Source organism: Lampetra planeri, chromosome 30, assembly GCF_965212315.1.
Source record: "Lampetra planeri chromosome 30, kcLamPlan1.2.h2, whole genome shotgun sequence".
In the NCBI taxonomy this organism is placed as follows: Eukaryota; Metazoa; Chordata; class Hyperoartia; order Petromyzontiformes; family Petromyzontidae; genus Lampetra; species Lampetra planeri.
In genome coordinates, this window is record NC_136136.1 from 4,851,948 (window position 1) to 4,872,844 (window position 20,897).

A 20,897-nucleotide genomic window follows, 5' to 3' on the forward strand; every position below is an offset into this window, starting at 1 on the left:
ACCGTATTCTGTCATCCCCCCCCCCCAAAAAACCAACTCGCACGTGATGAGAAGCAAAAACAAAAGTTGTACGGACAGCAATCAGTGACGCGCACTCGCGCAGCCTTTGGTGATGTGCGCGCGTTGTACCGGCCTCGCGGTGCCGACGCGCGCGTGACGGACGCGTGGGCTTGTTACTACAACGACGGCGAGCCGGCCGCGGCAAGCAACGCGGCGCGGCCGCAGATCAACGCCGTCAATGCTACTCGCTCGCGTCGGAGGCGGCGGGAGCGAGGAGCGGTTTGACCGCGCGGGTGTGCGGCCCGCGCTTCGCCGGTGCCCGCATCCCAACGAAACGCGAGAGTCGCCGAGCGGCAACCGCGGTTCGTTCGTGGAAACTTCTCCGCCGTGAACTCGACGGAGAATCTCTCGGTCCGTAGGACTTGGACGACGATGCACCGGGGGTCAAGGGCGGGGCGGGGGGTTGGGAGGGGGTGTTCGCGCCACTCAAACTCCACGCGTTAGCGTTGCCCACGAATGTCCATGGCAACAAGCTGGGGGCATTCACGCACACGCACGCACTCTGGCCTTTAAAGAAACAAAAAAAAAACAATGATTTGGCGAGATGTTTTAAACTCGAGCAAGGAGATTATAGCCGTCATCCCACGTGACATTTTTATGCGTGTTGCCTCTCCCCCACAATCGCACTCGGCTTAAGGAGGTAAGATTGAAATGATGCGAGGTGGTGGAGGGCCGTGGATACTCGTGTGCGCATCCCATTCTGAGAGCCCGCATTCCACGAACGTCCCTCTAGACAGCCAAGGGAATTGGAATTTTATCCACGCATGACCTGTCCTACATTAATAAGGACGACGTGGTATGACATTGGAACACGACGCTTGCTGGAGCGGTGGGGGGGGGATTGGTAACAGCGGAGAGTTCACGAGCAGCCCCATTGTTCAAAGTTGCTCACCACGCTCACGCTGTGGCATGTGCTTTGATTTTCCATTGGTAATTGTTGCAATTCTCTCATTTGTCAAAGTGTAAAGTTCATTGATTAGGTATAGCCCTGTGAGCTACTCGGCTCTTGAATCGGGTGCAACCGCAACAAACAAAAAACAAAAACATGAACAAGAAAACATCTTAAAGTGACTATGTGCAAACAGAAAATCCAAAAAAAGACAGCAAAATATTGCAGAAAAATCACCGTACACCCACACTGTGCAAATATCCCAGTGGGATGCAAGTCCTTGTCGAGGAGAACCACACTGATTCGTAGGACTACTTTTCAAGAGGGTCCTGCATTAGGTTTATTTATTTTATTTCAAGCTGTTTTAAGCCATTTCGTACGTGTGGTTGAAACTCGGAGCACCCATAGAAAACCCTCGCACGCATGAGAGCGGCACTCTATCCCAGTAGAGTTCGATACGGATCGTCATTACTCCACTTGCCTTCTCCCAGCGAGCCTGCACCTCGTCGATGTCCACGGGAAGGGAGTTTCACAACATTTGTGTGATGCACCAACCCTGGCCTCAACAGCGCAGGATTACAGCCGTGAACAAGGTATCTGCAGCGTGCAAGCGATGTTACCAACGCATTACATTGACATCTGCCAATTACTATCAAGTGCTGATTCCTGGACCACAATTAGAGATTCTGTTTATTTTTAAACGCCCATGACCACTGTATCTAAAGCCACAAAAAATGAATGCTGAATTTAATGACCAACAGCAGCGTGCAGTCATGCACGTTGCTGTGTGCACCTTTAACCCTACAAATGATTCCTCACATGTCCCTTGTTCGGAGTACACAATGCTTTCTGAAACCCATCCAGCTTTGGCAATATGTATACAAAATGAAATTAAATTGCCAGCGTAATTGTCCTGTTGCAAGGAGCGTGGGTTGTCATAGTCTCAACCAATGATGTCAGACGTTTAATTGATGTACCCGCGGTATACAGTGGTCTTCCGAAAAACATTGGCAATCGTACGGTAAGAGTTGTTTTAAATTGCAATTTTAATTGTATAAATCGTCAACCGATGTTTCTTTTCCCTGAAAACAAATATCAATTATGGCTAAGCTTTGTATGGATTTATGGATGCGTTCATTGGCCAAATAACAGCTGATGTACAGGACAGGCGGTAATGTGAATGCATGTGATTAGGGAACATCAGTAGTGCCTTTGGTGGTTCATCAGCTATGCAACGAACCCTTTAGGTACGTGCACACAAAGCCAAAGAAATTAGAGTGAATTGTGAAGAGCCATTGCTTGATGTGGAGATTGAATTGCTTTATGCTCCTCCAAGGACTCCAAGTATATTTTAACACGTCCTTGATTATCACAAATACGACGTAAATTGGCAATAATAGGCTTCAATAAATGGCAGCGATGGAGATATGGTCCGTCAGTTTGTTAGGGGTTTTAGATTTTATTCAGCGTAACTGGATAACACGCGGGAGAGGCATGGATGGCCACCAAGCCATGCGATGTTTTGTCAGCCCCTAAACTGCAGATGTATCTTAAAATTACGTTTCACTTCTGCGCGTGCATGTGTGTGGACGCGCACAAAGACAGAGATATACGCCTTATAGCCTTAAACAGATTATTGGTGCTATTAATACTGGGGAGACAAAGACGGCTGGGCGTGGTTGCTGGCCACCCACCCCCTCGTGTGCCGTTCTAGCCTTCATGGGTGTTCGCAAACAACACTTGCCCCAACAGTCTGTTACAGGCTATACGGGGGGCCTTTGTCTTCGCGTGATCGCGCGCCGCGCACACACACGGAGGCTATTCATTCGCCATCCAAGAGTTAACCCATTCGACGGCCGAACGTGACGGCGCACATGCGGTTGTGTGATTGCCCTCATTCACGAACCCGCGTTACCTCCTCGCGGCCAATCAAACCTCTTTCGAGCAGTAAACGGTGCGTTCAGTTGCTTCAAACTGCTTAATGGACAAAGGCATTCGAACACGAACGTCGCTGCGCGTTAACATCGCTGAATGGGGACGGCGCTCTGTTCGGTCGGTGTAAAGATCAGGGTTAGACTTTGCATTGGTGGGGAAAGGTACATTTTTTAAAGTTAGGGGTATGTGCTTAGGTGTCTGTGTAAAGGTTCGAGAATAGCGAAGGACCAGCCCCAGTATCATTTGTAAAGGCTAATTCCAAACCCTGCTACGTAAGTAAGTAAGTACAGCACGACAATTCGACAGCTCCGCATCACGCGAGCAAAACTGCGCGTATGAGGCCAGATATGTGGGCACCGCCGAAATAAGCTGCTGCTGCTGCTGCTGGTAGTGGTGGGGGTCGTGGCAGTGATGGGGGGTGATGGCGTTCCTAAGGCTGTGGTGGTCTGGAGCGGAGGCGGCGGCGGCGGCGGTGGCGGCGGTGGTGGTGGGGGGTGGAGGAGGAGGAGGAGGAGAGGTGGGAGTGTTGGATGGACGGGCGTCGCAACTTTCAGCACCACAGCTCCAGTGGACAGCGCCTCGGCTCCTGCCGCGTGCGATGCGCGCAGCTCGCGGTCTGCCACTCTCAGAGGGCGCAGCAAGCGAGGCCGCCTCGGATCATGGAGGCTCGCAGCGCGCTCCCTGTAAGGAGACCTGAGGCCGTGGAGATTGAAGGCAACGGGTAGACATCGTGCTGCAACAGCGGCGGCTGCGGCGGCGACGGCACACGCGCACGGGACCTACGGTACTCGCCTGTTGCATCGGTGGGGTGGGAAGGGGAGGAGAAAGGGCTGTATCGTCTGTCGGCACTACACCCAGCGCACTTCCACAACAGTGTGTGTCCAGGGCGGGGGGGGGGGGGGGTGGAGAGGGGGGGGGCGCAGCCTCTCTGACTGTCTGTCTCACTGGCAGTCTCTGTTGTCGCTCGACAGTATCATTCGCGCGCCTCCCCCTTAATAACACACACACTCACTCTCTCTCTCTCTTTCCGCCGTGCTGGGAGAAGTGTCCCGCGGGGGGAGAGCGAGTGAGCACCCGCGAGATAGCGATAGTGATCGACCCTGCCGACTCCTCGTCCTCATGAACGTTGACTGCTCGCCGGGGTCCAACGTAACATGCCCGCCCACGGCGGAGGAGCAGGAGGAGGTGGAGGAGGAGGAGGCGATTGCGCTGCTGGTGCTGCTGGTGGTGGTGGTGGGAGCCCCGTGTGTGAAGACAACGCACGCTTCGCCCTCCTTGCGCTGCTCATCGTGTGCTACATGCTCTTCGGAGCCGCGGTCTTCTCGGCTCTGGAGCGACCCGCCGAGGAGGAGGCCCGGCGACGCTGGTGCAGCAGGCTGAGCAACTTCACCAGGACTCACGGCGTGAGCGCCGTCGCCATGGAGGAGTTGCTCCGGGACTACGAGGCGGCCAGCCTGCAAGCCGCGGTCGGTGCCGACGAGCTGAAGCCCCGCTGGGATTTTTCGGGAGCCTTCTACTTTGTAGGCACAGTGGTGACCACCATCGGTGAGCTGCGCTCCATGTCACACGCGGCGGCGGCGGTGTCTTGCGGCGATTCGTTTGCAGCGCCATGGCGGTTCGGTACTAGCGGCACGGCATGGTTATATTCTAGATTTGAAGCTTTCGTGACTGCAAGGATTCATACTCTTTAGTTCTTTCGGTAAAGTCACGTAGGTAAAAAAATGTAATTAAATTTAATAAGAATAAAATAATAAAAATCACGACGTTTCCGAGGCAACACAAGTCTCCGTCATCAGGTGGGACCGTCACAGCCAGGTGGGACCGTCACAGCTGGCTGTGACGATCCCACCTGATGACGGAGACTTGTGTTGCCTCCGAAACGTCGTGATTTTTATTTTATTTTATTAATTTTAATTTCATTTTTTACCTACGTGACTTTACCGAAAGAACTAAGAGTAGGCATGGTTAGAGTTGAAAAGCCGCATCCATCTCGTCCTATTTTTGGCCTCGTAGTTTGGATAAATCCTAAATAGGAAGATATGAGACGATACTAGCAATAGGATTAGTATGTTCTTGGTTCTTTCGGTAAAGTCACGTAGAATGGAAATAATAAAATAATAAAAATAAAACATAATAGACTTCAGACTCTGTCTTCTCGACAGACCTGTTCTCCACCCGAGGACGGCTGCTTGCGTTGTGGCCGAAACGTCGTGAGAATTATTTTATTATGTTTTTTTATTTTTATTTTTTTATTTCCATTCTACGTGACTTTACCGAAAGAACCAAGAAGATGGATCCCTGCTGTCACGAAAGCTTTAAATCTAAAAGGATTATTATGGATACATGTACATTGTGTCCTAGTGGTAGTGCCTTACGACAATAATTCAGGTTCCAAGCAAGCGTAGCGGGGATCTTCCAGAAACATATTGAGGAGACAAAAAGCCCAGTTAGACGTCACGATCGCCAAATGTGATGTCTCCGATTTCAGTGTGGTCTCACCCTGATCCGCGCGTAATTCCAAGCGTGCGTCTTGACAACGTCCTGCTGTGTGCTCTTGTAAGCATTGCGTTCGATTTCCTCCGTCAGTGTCAGGAGTCAGTCGTTCGAGCGGTGGTTCTTGACTTAGGGAGTGCGAGACATAGCCAGATAATATTTTTGTTTAGAAGGTAAATGGTCGAAACACAAATTAAGCAGGGGCAGGTAGGCACGAATACTTTGTTTCATCAAACCCATGTGTGTGTTAACAGTATTAATGTTTAACGATTGTGAACCAATGGGGGGTGCACGTAAGGCTGCAGTAAAGGTTAAGGAACCACGGCGTTAGAGTTTGGCTGCCGGCCAGCGCGTGCCGTGAGAAGGCCTCGTGGAGGCGTGAGACCACCCGGGGAATTCCGGGGTGGGCACCGGGCGAGGGGGAAAGGAGACAAAGACACGTTCAGACAATGACACGGTCAGACAATAACACGGCCAGACAATGACACGGCCAGACAAAGACACGGTCAGATAATGACACGGCCAGACAAAGACACGGTCAGATAATGACACGGCCAGACAAAGACACGGTCAAACAAAGACACGGTCAGATAATGACACGGCCAGACAATGACACGGCCAGACAAAGACACGGTCAGACAAAGACACGGTCAGATAATGACACGGCCAGACAATGACACGGCCAGACAATGACATGGCCAGACAAAGACACGGTCAGACAAAGACACGGTCAGATAATGACACGGCCAGACAATGACACGGCCAGACAAAGACACGGTCAGACAAAGACACGGTCAGATAATGACACGGCCAGACAATGACACGGCCAGACAATGACATGGCCAGACAAAGACACGGTCAAACAAAGACACGGTCAGATAATGACACGGCCAGACAATGACACGGCCAGACAAAGACACGGTCAGACAAAGACACGGTCAGATAATGACACGGCCAGACAATGACACGGCCAGACAATGACATGGCCAGACAAAGACACGGTCAAACAAAGACACGGTCAGATAATGACACGACCAGACAATGACACGGCCAGACAAAGACACGGTCAGACAAAGACACGGTCAGATAATGACACGGCCAGACAATGACACGGCCAGACAATGACATGGCCAGACAATGACACGGCCAGACAATGACACGGCCAGACAAAGACACGGTCAGACAAAGACACGGTCAGACATAGACATAGACACGGCCAGACAATGACACGGCCAGACAATGACACGGCCAGACAAAGACACTGCCAGACAAAGACACGGCCGGACAAAGACACGGTCAGATAATGACACTGCCAGACAATGACACGGCCAGACAAAGACACGGTCAGACAAAGACACGGCCGGACAAAGACACGGTCAGATAATGACACTGCCAGACAATGACACGGCCAGACAATGACACGGCCAGACAATGACACGGCCAGACAAAGACACGGTCAGACAAAGACACGGTCAGACAATGACACGGCCAGACAAAGACACGGTCAGACAATGACACGGTCAGACAAAAACACGGTCAGACAATGACACGGCCAGACAAAGACACGGTCAGACAAAGACACGGTCAGACAATGACACGGCCAGACAAAGACACGGTCAGACAATGACACGGTCAGACAAAAACACGGTCAGACAATGACACGGCCAGACAAAGACACGGTCAGACAAAGACACGGTCAGACAATGACACGGCCAGACAAAGACACGGTCAGACAATGACACGGTCAGACAAAAACACGGTCAGACAATGACACGGCCAGACAAAGACACGGTCAGACAAAGACACGGTCAGACAATGACACGGCCAGACAAAGACACGGTCAGACAATGACACGGTCAGACAAAAACACGGTCAGACAATGACACAGCCAGACAAAGACACGGTCAGACAAAGACACGGTCAGACAATGACACGGCCAGACAAAGACACGGTCAGACAATGACACGGTCAGACAAAAACACGGTCAGACAATGACACGGCCAGACAAAGACACGGTCAGACAAAGACACGGTCAGACAATGACACGGCCGGACAAAGACCGTTACCCAAAGAGGTATCGGTCATGGCGGGGTTGGGAGTCACGTGGTCATCTTTTCCCCCGTGGTCAGTAAAAGTAGTGCGGCTTGAAGGCGGGGAGCATAGAAGACCTTGGAGCATGAGTGCAATACAATGGATTTTGCTGCACTGCCCTTTGCTGACAACGTTGCCCAGCAGCAGCAAATAGACGCACGTTTCATGGAGGGGTGGTTGCCCATCCAGGCACTATCCAGGCTGAGACCTGCTTAGCTTTTGAGTACTGACGCGATTGGGCGCATGCTGGGTTCGTCTTGGGTTACGGGCGCTAAGTTTGTAGCTAATTAATATTGGCGTGACTCAGTGAACCGGGTGAGTTTAAACTGTGGTGATGTTCTAGCCCAAGAAGCTGAACTTTGGAACGCGTATACGTTCTGTGCTTTTATAAGTGCAGAATAAACATCTGACACGCGACATGTTACGACTTTGTGTCCGCCAAACGTCGATCCCGAATCATCGTTCGCGTCGTTGTGGAGATTATAAACAAGCCGAGAATATGTCTCCTTTACAAATCATCCGTCCCTCCGAATAAATAAGGAAATAATTTCTTACGAATCCCAGCTGCTGCACGGCATTCTGGGAGGCCATCACGTCAGCAGCGTTGGTTCAAGACAAGCAAATATCTGAATATTCTGAAGGCTGATTGTGTTTTTTTGTTTTTTAACTTAAATGGCAGGGTCAGCCTAAAGTTGTACGTTGCCTTAGTTCTCGTGCTTATCACTTAAATAAATCCCCGTTGTCAGTGAACCGAGTAATTCCCCTCCCGTGGGGCGTGAGACGCTAAAGCCGACGGAGAGTGGGTCAAGCCACCCACCGGTTATGCACGCAGTGTAAATATGGTTACATCTAAAGGGCACAAGCTATTCGTATTTGGCATACATGCATATGGTTGCCACATTTTCCACAGAGCGAACCCGCACATATTTCTCAGTCAGCCAGGGTCTGAATAAAGTTGTGCCAGTATGCTGTGATATTAGTTCAACAAATCCCGGACCAGATCTCAGTGCGAATGAATTTCTGCCACCCGAACACAGATTCCAATTCACAGACTGTCCCGGGTATAGCCTGAAAGTGTTAGAGGCACGGTTAAGGTCGAGCAAAACCAGACACGAGTGTAGACACACATTATAAACATGATGTTGTTTTCAACATTTTCTCAATATGGCCCCGATTCGTGTAAATAAATGCATTCATTTATTATTAAGCAGGTTGCACTTGTAAGAGATGCTGGGGAGAAGTCTTGGCTGAGAAACCACATTATGAACACAATTTATGTATAATTTAAAGCCCCATGCCAATCCACTCCTGAATAACGGCCTCTCCCCACACAATTTTTCGTGGTGGTGAAGTATGGTCAAACCACCTCATGCCGTGTCGTTCGTGAGAGTTGCTTAAATCCTGCTTCACCACGCTTGGCCAGTGCGGCTTGGTTAAGAGATCAGGGAGTCCAGGAACTACGACGGATAATCGCTCGCCCCACGGATGTAACCTTGGCCGGGAATTGAACGCATGTGGCCAGGTTGATTGTGCAGTGTTCGAACCACTGCGCCACAGCTCAGTCTATTGTCTCAGCTTTGAAAATCAACCTGATTGAGTGCAAAATATACATTTTTGGCGTGTGACATTTAATATTGTTTCATCCTGAACACACATTTTTTTCTCCCTTCTCAATTGAGGTTTTTCATCGATTTGGGATAATATTGACTTGAATCTTGATTTCAAGCTTTCGTGACTGCAGGAATCCATACTCTTTGGTTCTTTCGGTAAAGTCACGTAGGTAGAAAATAAATTAAATCACGACGTTTCGGGCGCAACACAAGCGTCCGTCATCAGGTGGGAAAGCATCTCTATGAGATATTTATTCGAAAGCACAGTGGTATTTGATTGAATACATCTCCAGTCATCATTATCCTTGGTCTATCCACTGCTGGATGAATGCCTGCTTCCCTTGCCGTCGACATTCATCACGGTCCTGCGATGACAACATCCGTCCCGCTCACGCACCCCAACTAATCTCGTTGCCCCGTCTCCGTAAGGGGTGATCCTCTTCGCCATGCCCTCTGCTTCCATTAGCCACACACACACACACTCCACGGGCATGTTTCACACATGCACAGAGCGACACATATGGAGTATATTAGAATAAAGGCACGTGCACGAATGACATGCGTGCACCGTTAAGTGTTAAACACGATCCCCACCGGGATTTAAAATCACTAAAGCTGCCCAGTGATTTCCTGCCGGGATTTGATGTCACAGAGCCAGTGACGTCGTACTGAATGCATTGACCGAGCATTGTCGAAAGGAAGCCGTTTTTTTTTAATATAGAAACATTAAAATATTAAGAACATGGTGCTAATTAAATTCTGCATGTAAGGAGCATTGTCGTACGATCAACGTTGCATCTAATCGCTGCCAATTTAGACCTGGCAGAAGGAATGAAGCCGTGGCAGGCTGTGGTGGAATCGACATCATTTTCCGTGATGGCCTTTTCACCTTGACCTTCAGCTAGGAATTGATGCTTCGCACAGTCAGAACATTTGTGAAGTTCCTTTCAATGACTTCATCATCATCATCGTTGCCATCAGCAACAACAACAGCAGCAGCAGCCGTGATATATTAACTGCAATGTCTGTCAGAGGAGCATAACTGCTCAACACGTGGGTGTGGAGTACGTGTGTTTATACCCAGTTACTGAAAGTCGACTGCTATCAAGACAAGCGAGGAGGCAATGCTTTAGGAAAACTGAATTTGATAATGAAAAATAAAACAACTCAAAAGTGCAATGTCACCTATTTCTATATATATATTTTTTCCATTTGAATGCCACGGTGTTAATGACGAAAGTGTTGAGTTTTTATCGCGTTTCTGTGCTTGTGCACAACTGCTAGTCCAGCAGCAGCAGCAGCAGCGCCGGCAAACAATTATTGGATTCGATAACGAAAAGCGACGCAGCAATGCGCCCGAGTAAGATGGTTTCACGTGGCTTGCTTGGCTGCTAACACTGGTCAACACACTTTTTCTGGCATAAGGTATTCCAACGGGTTTAAGGTTATTTTGGGGTGCTGATTCCAAATCTGGCATCAGTTTTTGTCTATTACATCAGGTTTTTGAGATATCAAATATTGCATTTTCAATAAAAACTGCAGAAGAAAAATATTAAATAAATGTGGATATCTACATAAAATGATATTATAAACACACTATCCTAAAAACACAGCACAATATTTTAACACTAAAGCAGTCACTGACTCGCAACAACTTGCAATCATAAGGGACAGAGTTAATTTCGGATAAAATCAATGAAAATGGGGTATGCCAATTGCATAAAAATGAGATGTGATAGAGCAAATCTGAGATCAGATTTGGAATCAGCACCCTGAAACTAGTCTAAAACAGCTGCAAAAATCCAGGCCAGAAAAAGAGGTATTTTTTTTATTTACCAGTGTAATTGGTCCATCTCGACATCACTGGCTGACCCACAAGGCCACCGAGCCAACGTGTTGCCGCCGTGCCCGTGGCTGGAAAGTGAACACAGGTTCCTCGGGTTCGACAACACTTTTAAAACACGTGCTTCTGCTAATTCGGTTACATTGCCGAATCCATTGCACTCGCACAAATATTAACTTGGGACAAAATGTGCTGCGTGATTTAAAAAAAAAACACAACACAAGTAGGACATTCGTTTGTTCCTAATATCCTCCACCCGTCTAAGTATAGACCAACCAAAGAATGTCATCATACGCTGCCACAATGCAATACATCATCATTATTACCATTATTTAATCACTGTGTCAGTATCATGTAGGCAATTTAAGTCCCTAGCAACCCAAATTAAGCCTTCAACTATAACGTCTGTAGTTCATTCTGAAAATGAATTGCTCATACGAGATCATCAATCAGCAGCAGCAGCCATGATCTTTTCACTGCTGGATGAAGGCCTTCCAAAGCCGCGGCCACCTCCCCCTCCCCCCCGATTCCATGCTCCTGCCGAACTCATCAATGTGCGTCCACGATGAGAGACGTCCTTCCCGGTGCGTTCCGTCCTTTGGCTGCCACTCCTTCATGAGTCTCGACCAGTGGCCGTCACCCCCGCCCAGGTCCACAAAAGACAAAGATCCCCCGTAGAGCCTTAACAGACGATTGGGGCAAGTGCTGTTAGCGAGGCACCTATGACGGCCGAAACGGCACACCAGGGGGATGGTGGCCAGCACCACGCCCAGCCGCCTTTCTATGCCTATTGGCGATGTTTTTTTTACGCACCGCACCAGGTACTCATTTGAGGCTGAGTCGACCTAGGGGAGGGCCCAGGACCGGTTCAGATAAGTCACTGTTGGCCGTGAGTGGCAATAGAACGTGGGTCGCCCGGCTTGTATCGTGGTGCGCTAACCGCTACACTACCGCCCAGGTCCACGTACACCTTTCACAATCGTCAACGTGACGTCTCAAAACTCGCGTGCGTCCTCCGAAGCACGTGTTTCATCTTCGCTCCTCCCTCCCTCTCTCTCTCTCGGTGTAATTATTCCAGTCGCAGTCTCTCCATTACAATTTGTGCAATTACTAAAGCTCTTGCTGGTTGGACCGTGTTCACGATCAGTACGCTATCACGTGCAGCTGTTGAAGACACGGACATTGCCCTTGTTTAGCCAGGAGAGCCTCACCGAGTCTCGTGACTCGCTTTCAGGAAGCTACCTGCCAAGTTTCAGAAGTCAGGGTTGCGACGCACGCTATGCCTGATCCCAACCGAGTACGATTGCGAGCAATGAAACCCACGTGACGACATTTCTACCATGACGTAGGCGACGGCGACGGCCCACTCCTCTCCGAATGACCTCACGTGATCTTTAACGCCAGCCGTGAGGCAGACCGCGTGTGGCTTTTCGGTTGCTGCACACTCCGTATTAACCAGGGCGGCCCGCCGCTGACAAGCCGCGATCCTCTGCAACGAGCGACGCACGCGCGCGCGCTTCCTCGAGGCCACGTCACCGTCATTCTCACGCCTTTCTTATAAACAGTCGCGCCTCGTTACTGTCGCATCATCGTCGCAGTCACACTTGGTCACTTGGGGAAGTCGTTCCACACGGGGCTACGTTTCTCACGAAATGTTGGTGGTTCGGTTTGACCAGTCCCGATCCTTTGAGGCGCATTTTGCAACCTCCGATTAGCACTGTTGGCTACGTACGGTGCGAAAGAGTTTCAGCAACATTTATCTCGGGTGGTTCGAACTTTTGTCCTTGCCCCTTAGACATATTGCCCGGCTGATTTTGTCTTCTCCCGTTGTTGCAGTATCACTGCAACAACGCATTACGCTTCGGGATTCTGGGTAAGGTGCCGGGCAGACTCCAGCTTGGTCAGAATGTTTGGAGTTATACTTATAATATTAATCTAGATTGTATTGTGATTGTTATTGTGATATAACATCAAACTGGGATTTTTGCACATTTTTTTGTACGCAGCATAAACAAATGGTGCTTCTTCTGGAAGATGTAATTGTTTTTCTAGGGGTTGTTTAAATTTGCGTGCAGTAAATTTTAAATGTATCTTGTAATGTTATTGTTTGTTGCGGTTGCACCCGAATCAAGAGCCGAATGGCTCACAGGGTAAAACCAAATAAATGAAACCGAAACTGAGAATGCAGCTGCTACGTGCGCACAGTTTCGCGAGCACACCACACCTGTTCTCATGTCTCTGCATTGGCGTCCAGTGAATAATAAGATCCTAATGCTGACCTACAAGGTCCTCGGTGGGTTAGCCCCACAACATTTGCAGGAGCTAATTAAAGTTTGAAACTTCAACGATGTCCCTGACATCTTCAGATCGCCTTATTTTAAGTACTCTGAGATCGTGGCTCTGCTCCTGGTGTGATGAGTCAAGTTCAAGTTCATTTATTTGGTATAGCCCTGTGAGCCATTCGGCTCTTGAATCGGGTGCAACCGCAACAAACAAAAAAACAAAAACATGAACAAGAAAACATCTTAAAGTGACTATGTGCAAACAGAAAATCCAAGTAAAGACAGCTAAATATTCCACAAAAACCACCGTACATCAACGCTGTGTGCAAAAATCCCAGTGGGATACAAGTCAAACAACAACAACCACAAGACAACTTAGATTAAGGCCATCAGTCGAACTCCGTACTACAACAAACAAACATGGCCAAACCAAAAAACGTTTTCGAAATCACCACAATAAAGCCATAAAAGCAATGAAACAGTGATCATAGGAACTGTGACCGAATTTTCACAATTAACGACATAAACAACATGAACTACGATGTACTACCGGCGCAGCTCCCAAACAATGGGAGGCTGCGCTATTGGCAATAAGTCAATCGGAGTTGTTTAAGGGCTATTTAAATCTGTTCCGAAGACTCACTTCTTTAAATTTGCCTTCACTGACGTTTCGCCAGTAATTACAATCAGCATCGCGAGGCGACAGCCAGATTTGTGGAGAACTCCTCCTCCCGTTTCGTTCTTCGCTTCACCTTTCAAACAACAGTTTCGGTGGCGGAGCCAAGCCTGAGCCGAGTCGTGACTGCCATTACGGCGGGGCCTCATTTGCCAGAAGGAAGCCTTCCCTGTGCCGAGATTGTTTTGGAGGTGTCTGGTCGGATGACCCCGTGGTTTAGAGTGCATGAGTGACAGTTGTGAGGTTTCAAAGGTCATACTGCAAGCGGTGGGGTCAACCCAAGCAGTGCTCATTGCCGTGGACAAACTCGCTTGTTTGAGGCTGGAGACACCACGATTGTAAACAATGAGGTGTACGTGCTGTTTGCACCTTCAAGAACACACTCGGGTGGAGGTGGAGCGGTGGCACAGCAGTCGGCGCACTGCGCTTCCAAGCCCCTGCGCACGGACTTGGATACCTGGATACGGACGAACCCGTCAGTGGCGAGTGAAGTCTGAACTGGTCCTGGGCTCTGCCCCCCCCCCCTCCCCCCCCACTAGACCAGCCCGCACTTGGCCAGTGCAGTGAAGTTCACCTCCGTGACCCACGACGCGGCATAGGGAGAGACTTGACCCAGCTGTCTGTACAAAAACTAAAATGTGTGTTGCTAAATTTTGCTCAATATATCTGGCTGCCGCCTGATGAAGCTAGTTGTAATTATTGGCGAAACGTCGTACTCGGATTATAAATGTTGTGGCTTGGCTCTCCAACACTCCGGTGTGCTGTACTAGTACACTACACTATACACTACACAATACACTACACAATACACTACACACTAGTGCTGAACTAGTGACGGATTGGCACGTTTTGTTCAGCTGACAACCCTTACTAGTTGGCTGTGTCGGGTGGTGGCGGGTTTTAACGACACACTTATATATTTACGCAATCTAACCGCAAAAAAAGCCTCTACAGTGAGGGAAAAAAGTATTTGATCCCCTGCTGATTTTGTACGTTTGCCCACTGACAAAGAAATGATCAGTCTATAATTGTAATGGTAGGTTTATTTGAACAGTGAGAGACAGAACAACAACAACAACAAAAAAAACGCATGTCAAAAATGTTACAAATTGATTTGCATTTTAATGAGGGAAATAAGTATTTGACCCCTCTGCAAAACATGACTTAGTACTCGGTGGCAAAACCCTTGTTGGCAATCACAGAGGTCAGACGTTTCTTGTAGTTGGCCACCAGGTTTGCACACATCTCAGGAGGAATTTTGTTTCACTCCTCTTTGCAGATCTTCTCTAAGTCATTAAGGTTTCGAGGCTGACGTTTGGCAACTCGAACCTTCAGCTCCCTCCACATATTTTCTATGGGATTAATGTCTGGAGACTGGCTAGGCCACTCCAGGACCTTAATGTGCTTCTTCTTGAGCCACTCCTTTGTTGCCTTGGCTGTGTGTTTTGGATCATTGTCATGCTGGAATACCCATCCACGACCCATTTTTAATGGCCTGGCGGAGGGAAGGAGGTTCTCACCCAAGATTTGACGGTACATGGCCCCGTCCATCGTCCCTTTGATGCGGTGAAGTTGTCTTGTCCCCTTAGCAGAAAAACACCCCCAAAGCATAATGTTTCCACCTCCATGTTTGACGGTGGGGATGGTATTCTTGGGGTCATAGGCAGCATTCCTCCTCCTCCAAACACGACGAGTTGAGTTTATGCCAAAGAGCTCCATTTTGGTCTCATCTGACCGCAACACTTTCACCCAGTTGTCCTCTGAATCATTCAAATGTTCATTGGCAAACTTCAGACGGGCATGTATATGTGCTTTCTTGAGCAGGGGGACCTTGCGGGCGCTGCAGGATTTCAGTCCTTCACGGTGTAGTGTGTTACCAACTGTTTTCTTGGTGACTATAGTCCCAGCTGCCTTGAGATCATTGACAAGATCCTCCCGTGTAGTTCTGGGCTGATTCCTCACCGTTCTCATGATCATTGCAACTCCACGAGGTGAGATCTTGCATGGAGCCCCAGGCCGAGGGAGATTGACAGTTCTTTTGTGTTTCGTCCATTTGCGAATAATCGCACCAACTGTTGTCACCTTATCACCAAGCTGCTTGGCGATGGTCTTGTAGCCTATTCCAGCCTTGTGAAGGTCTACAATCTTGTCCCTGACATCCTTGGAAAGCTCTTTGGTCTTGGCCATGGTGGAGAGTTTGGAATCTGATTGATTGATTGCTTCTGTGAACAGGTGTCTTTTATACAGGTAACAAGCTGATATTAGGAGCACTCCCTTTAAGAGTGTGCTCCTAATCTCAGCTCGTTACCTGTATAAAAGACACCTGGGAGCCAGAAATCTTTCTGATTGAGAGGGAGTCAAATACTTATTTCCCTCATTATAATGCAAATCAATTTATTAAAAAAATTATATGCGTTTTTCTGGATTGTGTTGTTGTTATTCTGTCTCTCACTGTTCAAATAAACCTACCATTAAAATTATAGACTTATCATTTCTTTGTCAGTGGGCAAACATCCAAAATCAGCAGGGGATCAAATACTTTTTCCCTCACTGTATTATGGATGTGCTCAACATGTCAGCATTTTCCCCCGAATCCACTTTCCACGCTCAGTGGGTGTCATTTTCTTCCCACGCAAGACAGTTTGTACAATCTATTACTAATCAAAGCTATGTAGCTCTTTTCCAGAAGCGACCTGGCCACAAATGATAGCACAACGAAGTGGCTTATCAATATGGAAATGTACACCAGCCAAATACTCTAAATGCATGTTTCTAAATGTGGAGGTAAAAACCGGAGGACCCGGAGAAAGATCCACGCCACCACGGGGAGAGAGAGAGAGAGACGCAAACTCCGAATATATAGCAGCAGGCGTGAGGGTTGGGATCGAACCCACGACCTCCTGTAGACCAAGCGAGGTAGTTAACATATCCTAGCCACCGTGATGATGATGATGATGATGAGACAGAGACGCAAACTCCAAATATACAGCAGCAGGCGTCAGGTTGGGATCGAACCCACGACCTCCTGCATACCAGGCGAGGTAGTGAACGTCTCCTCGCCACCGTGGGCACCCAAGTGTCCTCATTCCCGAGATATGCAACATCTGCGCGTTCACACCGCACAGCACCTCCTGGAAATTAGCGCACACTGTCAGCACACGTCACATTTAAGCGGACGATCACGTGACAAAATTACCAACTGTGCAGTTCCATTCCAATGTGTGCTTACTCATTATCACCGGGTGCAGGCTTGTTACGAATTTTAAATCATGAATCACGATACTGGTCTCCCTCTAAGAATACAAATTCATCGCAGTGCCCTGCATATCTTTCAAATTGGCTTTTTTTCTCTCTCGCATTTCAACGACAACAAATGAGAACCAGCGAAAGGCATCAGGTTATGCAACCTCTAGGAGTCATAGCCAGGGTAGGCAGTCCCCCCCCCCCCCCTCGCAGCTTTGAAAAGCGAAACAGCGGAGAATGATTATAAAGGAAAGGCGATAATAAGAAAGAGATATGGACGAGGGGAAGAAAGAGTTGTGGCGTATGGAGGGGGTGAGGGGGGGGGGGACAAGTCGGGAAAGGAAGGGTGAAAATCGAGAAGGCATCAACAAATGAGACGCTATATATTTGGGAGGCCTTATTGCCAGGATTCTTGGTGACACGTCTGTTTGCATGTTTTGTCACACTTATTTATGGTCCATGCAGACATGATGCCTTGCAAAGGGTACATGCAGTAGTTTGTGTTTGAACATTTGTACACCTCTTTTATAGCTAGACAGGGTAAACGCTATTTTTATTTTTCATCAAATCAAACGCTGCTCAGCAGCAGCGGTGGTGGCAAATGGTGCACCGGTGAAATTTGAAAAGTTTAGATAAACAAGTTTGAGTCATTTTAAAATGAGATGCTAACAATGATATGGATGTGAACTTCTTTCGCACGGTACATAGCTGACCGTGCTAATCGGATGTGCGAGGGAAGGACAAGAAACCAAACACAAAAGGACGTTCTAAACAAATGCTCAACACAACAACAGCAAGAAATTCTCAAGGAATTAGTTTTCCCGAAAAATATTTTTTTCAATCTGAAGAAATTCGTTTTCAATCTGAAGAAATTAGTTGTCAATCTGAAAAAAATGAGTTTTCAATCGGAAGTAATACGTTTTCAATCTGAAGAAACTAGTTTTCATTCTGAAGAAATTAGTTTTCAATCTGAAGAAATTAGTTTTCATTCTGAAGAAATTAGTTTGCAATCTGAAGAAATGAGTTTTCAATCTGAAGAAATTAGTTTTCAATCGGAAGTAATACGTTTTCAATCTGAAGAAACGAGTTTTCAATCCGAAGAAACGAGTTTTCAATCCGAAAAAATTCGTTTTCAATCTGAAGAAATTAGTTTTCAATCTGAAGAAATTAGTTTTTCGTACAAAAAAACACAGCCATTTGTTCAGCCAGAGCACCAGCCCGAGCAACGTAACGGAATGCCTTTGTGGGGATGTACACAGGGGAGACATTGAAGCGACTAGCCCGCCTCCCCTCTGTGTGGCTCGGTGGACTGGTCCACTGCAGGTTGCTGTGAGAGATGGCGACGGCACGGGGTGGCATCATCCAGCAGTGGATAGGTCGTGGCTGATGATGATGATAATAGCAAAGGCAACCGCATCTCAAGACGCCGGACACACGAGGATGACGCCTATTATGGCGAAAATAGGCCTGGATATGTTACTTTGTTTTTTTTTTATACAGAAGAAGCAGTCGGTCACAGGCATGGCAGAAGAGGAATGGCTGAGACTTAGAGCCTGGACTCGAACAGGAGCAGGGAATCAACAGCACGGATGTCTGGGAGGCTGGAGGTGGGTGGGTCCAGACCGTGGGGCCAGCATATGAGAAGGAGCGACCTACCTTTGCGCAACAGTTGACCGGAAGCAGAGAGCTGCGTGGGGAGGGAGGGACCTTGGGAGACAGGGGAGGCGCTAGCGACTCTATTGAGGGTTCACATTCTTAGGTTTTTTCGATAAAGTCACAAAAATGTAAATTTTAATGTAAAAAAATTTAAGAAAAAAATGTCTTTATTTAATATTTATTTTACTTGTATTAATTAAAAAATTAATACAAGTAAAATAAAAAATATAATTTTATTTTACTTTTATTAATTTGAATTTTTTACCTACGTGATTTTACCGAAAAAACCTAAGAATATGAATCCTTGCAGTCACGAAAGCTTCAAATCTAGAATCTATTGAGGGTCTTGAAGTCTAGGCACTCGTGAACCAACGGCATACCCTGAAACAGTAAACCAAAATGACGTTACCTGTGTAACTACGATGACACCGTGGGTCCCTATCTCGAAAGAGATCATGACATTGACTGGACCGGTTAAATAAAGGACGTGGGGTTTGATTGAACTGAAGGAGAGCGCGAGGACTCGGGGGTTATAGGAGTTGGGATTGTATGAGTTCCTAATTCAACAAATATTGTGGTGATTTAACGAACCGCGCAATCAAAATAAATGGTATTGTGTGTACATTGCAAATATGTATTTATGCAAATATATTTCCGCAATTTTTACTCTGGATTGCATATTTTATTTTCTCAGTTTTGTCAATTAGATTGTTTTCCCGAAAATGTTGATATAACTCTCACACTACCAAGCATTCTCCCGTGGGGCACTTATACGTCACGGACAATAAAACACGATTTAAATGACTCAACAAAGAAAAATTAGCGATCCACATGGGAACAAATGTCATCAATATTTGAATTCATCTGCCAAGGCACATCCAATGCATCATCATCATCATCATCGGGCATGATCAATCCACTGCTGGACTAAGGCCTCCCCAAGCTGTAGTCTTCTTGGTTCTTTCGGTAAAAGTCACGTAGAATGGAAATAATAAAATAATACAAATAATAAACAATAAAATTCTCACAACGTTTCGACTGCAACACAAGCAATCATCATCAGGCATGAAATTGTGTTGCTGTGGAATTCACACCTGATGATGATTGCTTGTGTTGCAGTCGAAACGTCGTGTTTAATATTTTTATTATTTTATTATTTCCCTTCTACGTAACTTTACCGAAAGAACCAAGAATATGAATCCCTGCAGTCACGAAAGCTTTAAATCAAAATTTTACTTGTGTATGTTCACCGATCCTTGTTGTTGTGTTCAATCAATGCATCCTACCAGCTATGACACGGCTTACAAACACGGTCAATAAAAAAAATGGAAAACCAAACTGAAAAAGTACATAAACAAGCATGGAATGAATGAATGATGGGGTCATACACAATACCATTGATGGTACGCTGCCATGGTGGTTAATGGTTGGCACACTGGACTGGTTCAATCCACCGGCTTGAAAGTTGCAATAATGGTGCAATATATATATTTTTTTAAATAATGTTCACATTCATAACGCGCCAGATTTTTGCAGACAAGTCGACAACTCAGAGGCGCGGAGCCAAGCTCAGGGCTGCTCGCAAGCCCTGAGCCAGACACTGATAGAGAGAGGCCTTTCGATGTTTCTTAAAAGTCAGAAGCGCATTTGATGTGGCGGATGTGCAAAGTGGTAGAGTTCCACGCGACAGCGGCGATCCGACGTGAGGCTGTGACAGTTTGAGACCTCGATGTCCGAAGCAGATTTTGAGTGACGCTGCTGCGTAGGCTTAAAACCGTGATCCCTCCCTGCCTGCCTCTCTCCGCCGAGCGGTTGAAATGGGTACACCGTAGCTCGTCAAATCTACAGGCCGCTTGCGACGGGGTAAAGTGTGGGTGGCTCCCTTTCATCTCTTCAAAGACGTCTGATCGGCGTGGAAAAGTAGGCCAAGGTATATCCTCGAGATGGGCTCTCTAAAGCTCCCTCGAGTGGGCGTGCTTCCGCCAGCAGTGGATGGTCAAGCAATTGCAAGGCTGTGCCTTTACCTTCACTCTTTGACCATGTGCAGATATTGAAGCGGTCAGTGCATAACGGGCGCTCTCATATGCGCTCTTGCGGCCGTCTGGAACGCTCTTCTTCG

General features: G+C 47.5%; 1 protein-coding gene across 1 annotated transcript in view; it reads left to right on the top strand.

Moving 5' to 3' along the window:
• The first annotated feature begins 3,901 nt into the window (after window positions 1-3,901).
• LOC144728825 (potassium channel subfamily K member 13-like) overlaps window positions 3,902-20,897 on the top strand; it is a 33,502-nt gene continuing 16,506 nt past the window's right edge. The window contains exon 1 of the mRNA XM_078608507.1: window positions 3,902-4,429. Within this exon, the coding sequence (XP_078464633.1) occupies window positions 4,039-4,429 (391 nt within the window). The 5' untranslated portion in view covers window positions 3,902-4,038. The remainder of the gene's footprint in view (window positions 4,430-20,897) is intronic.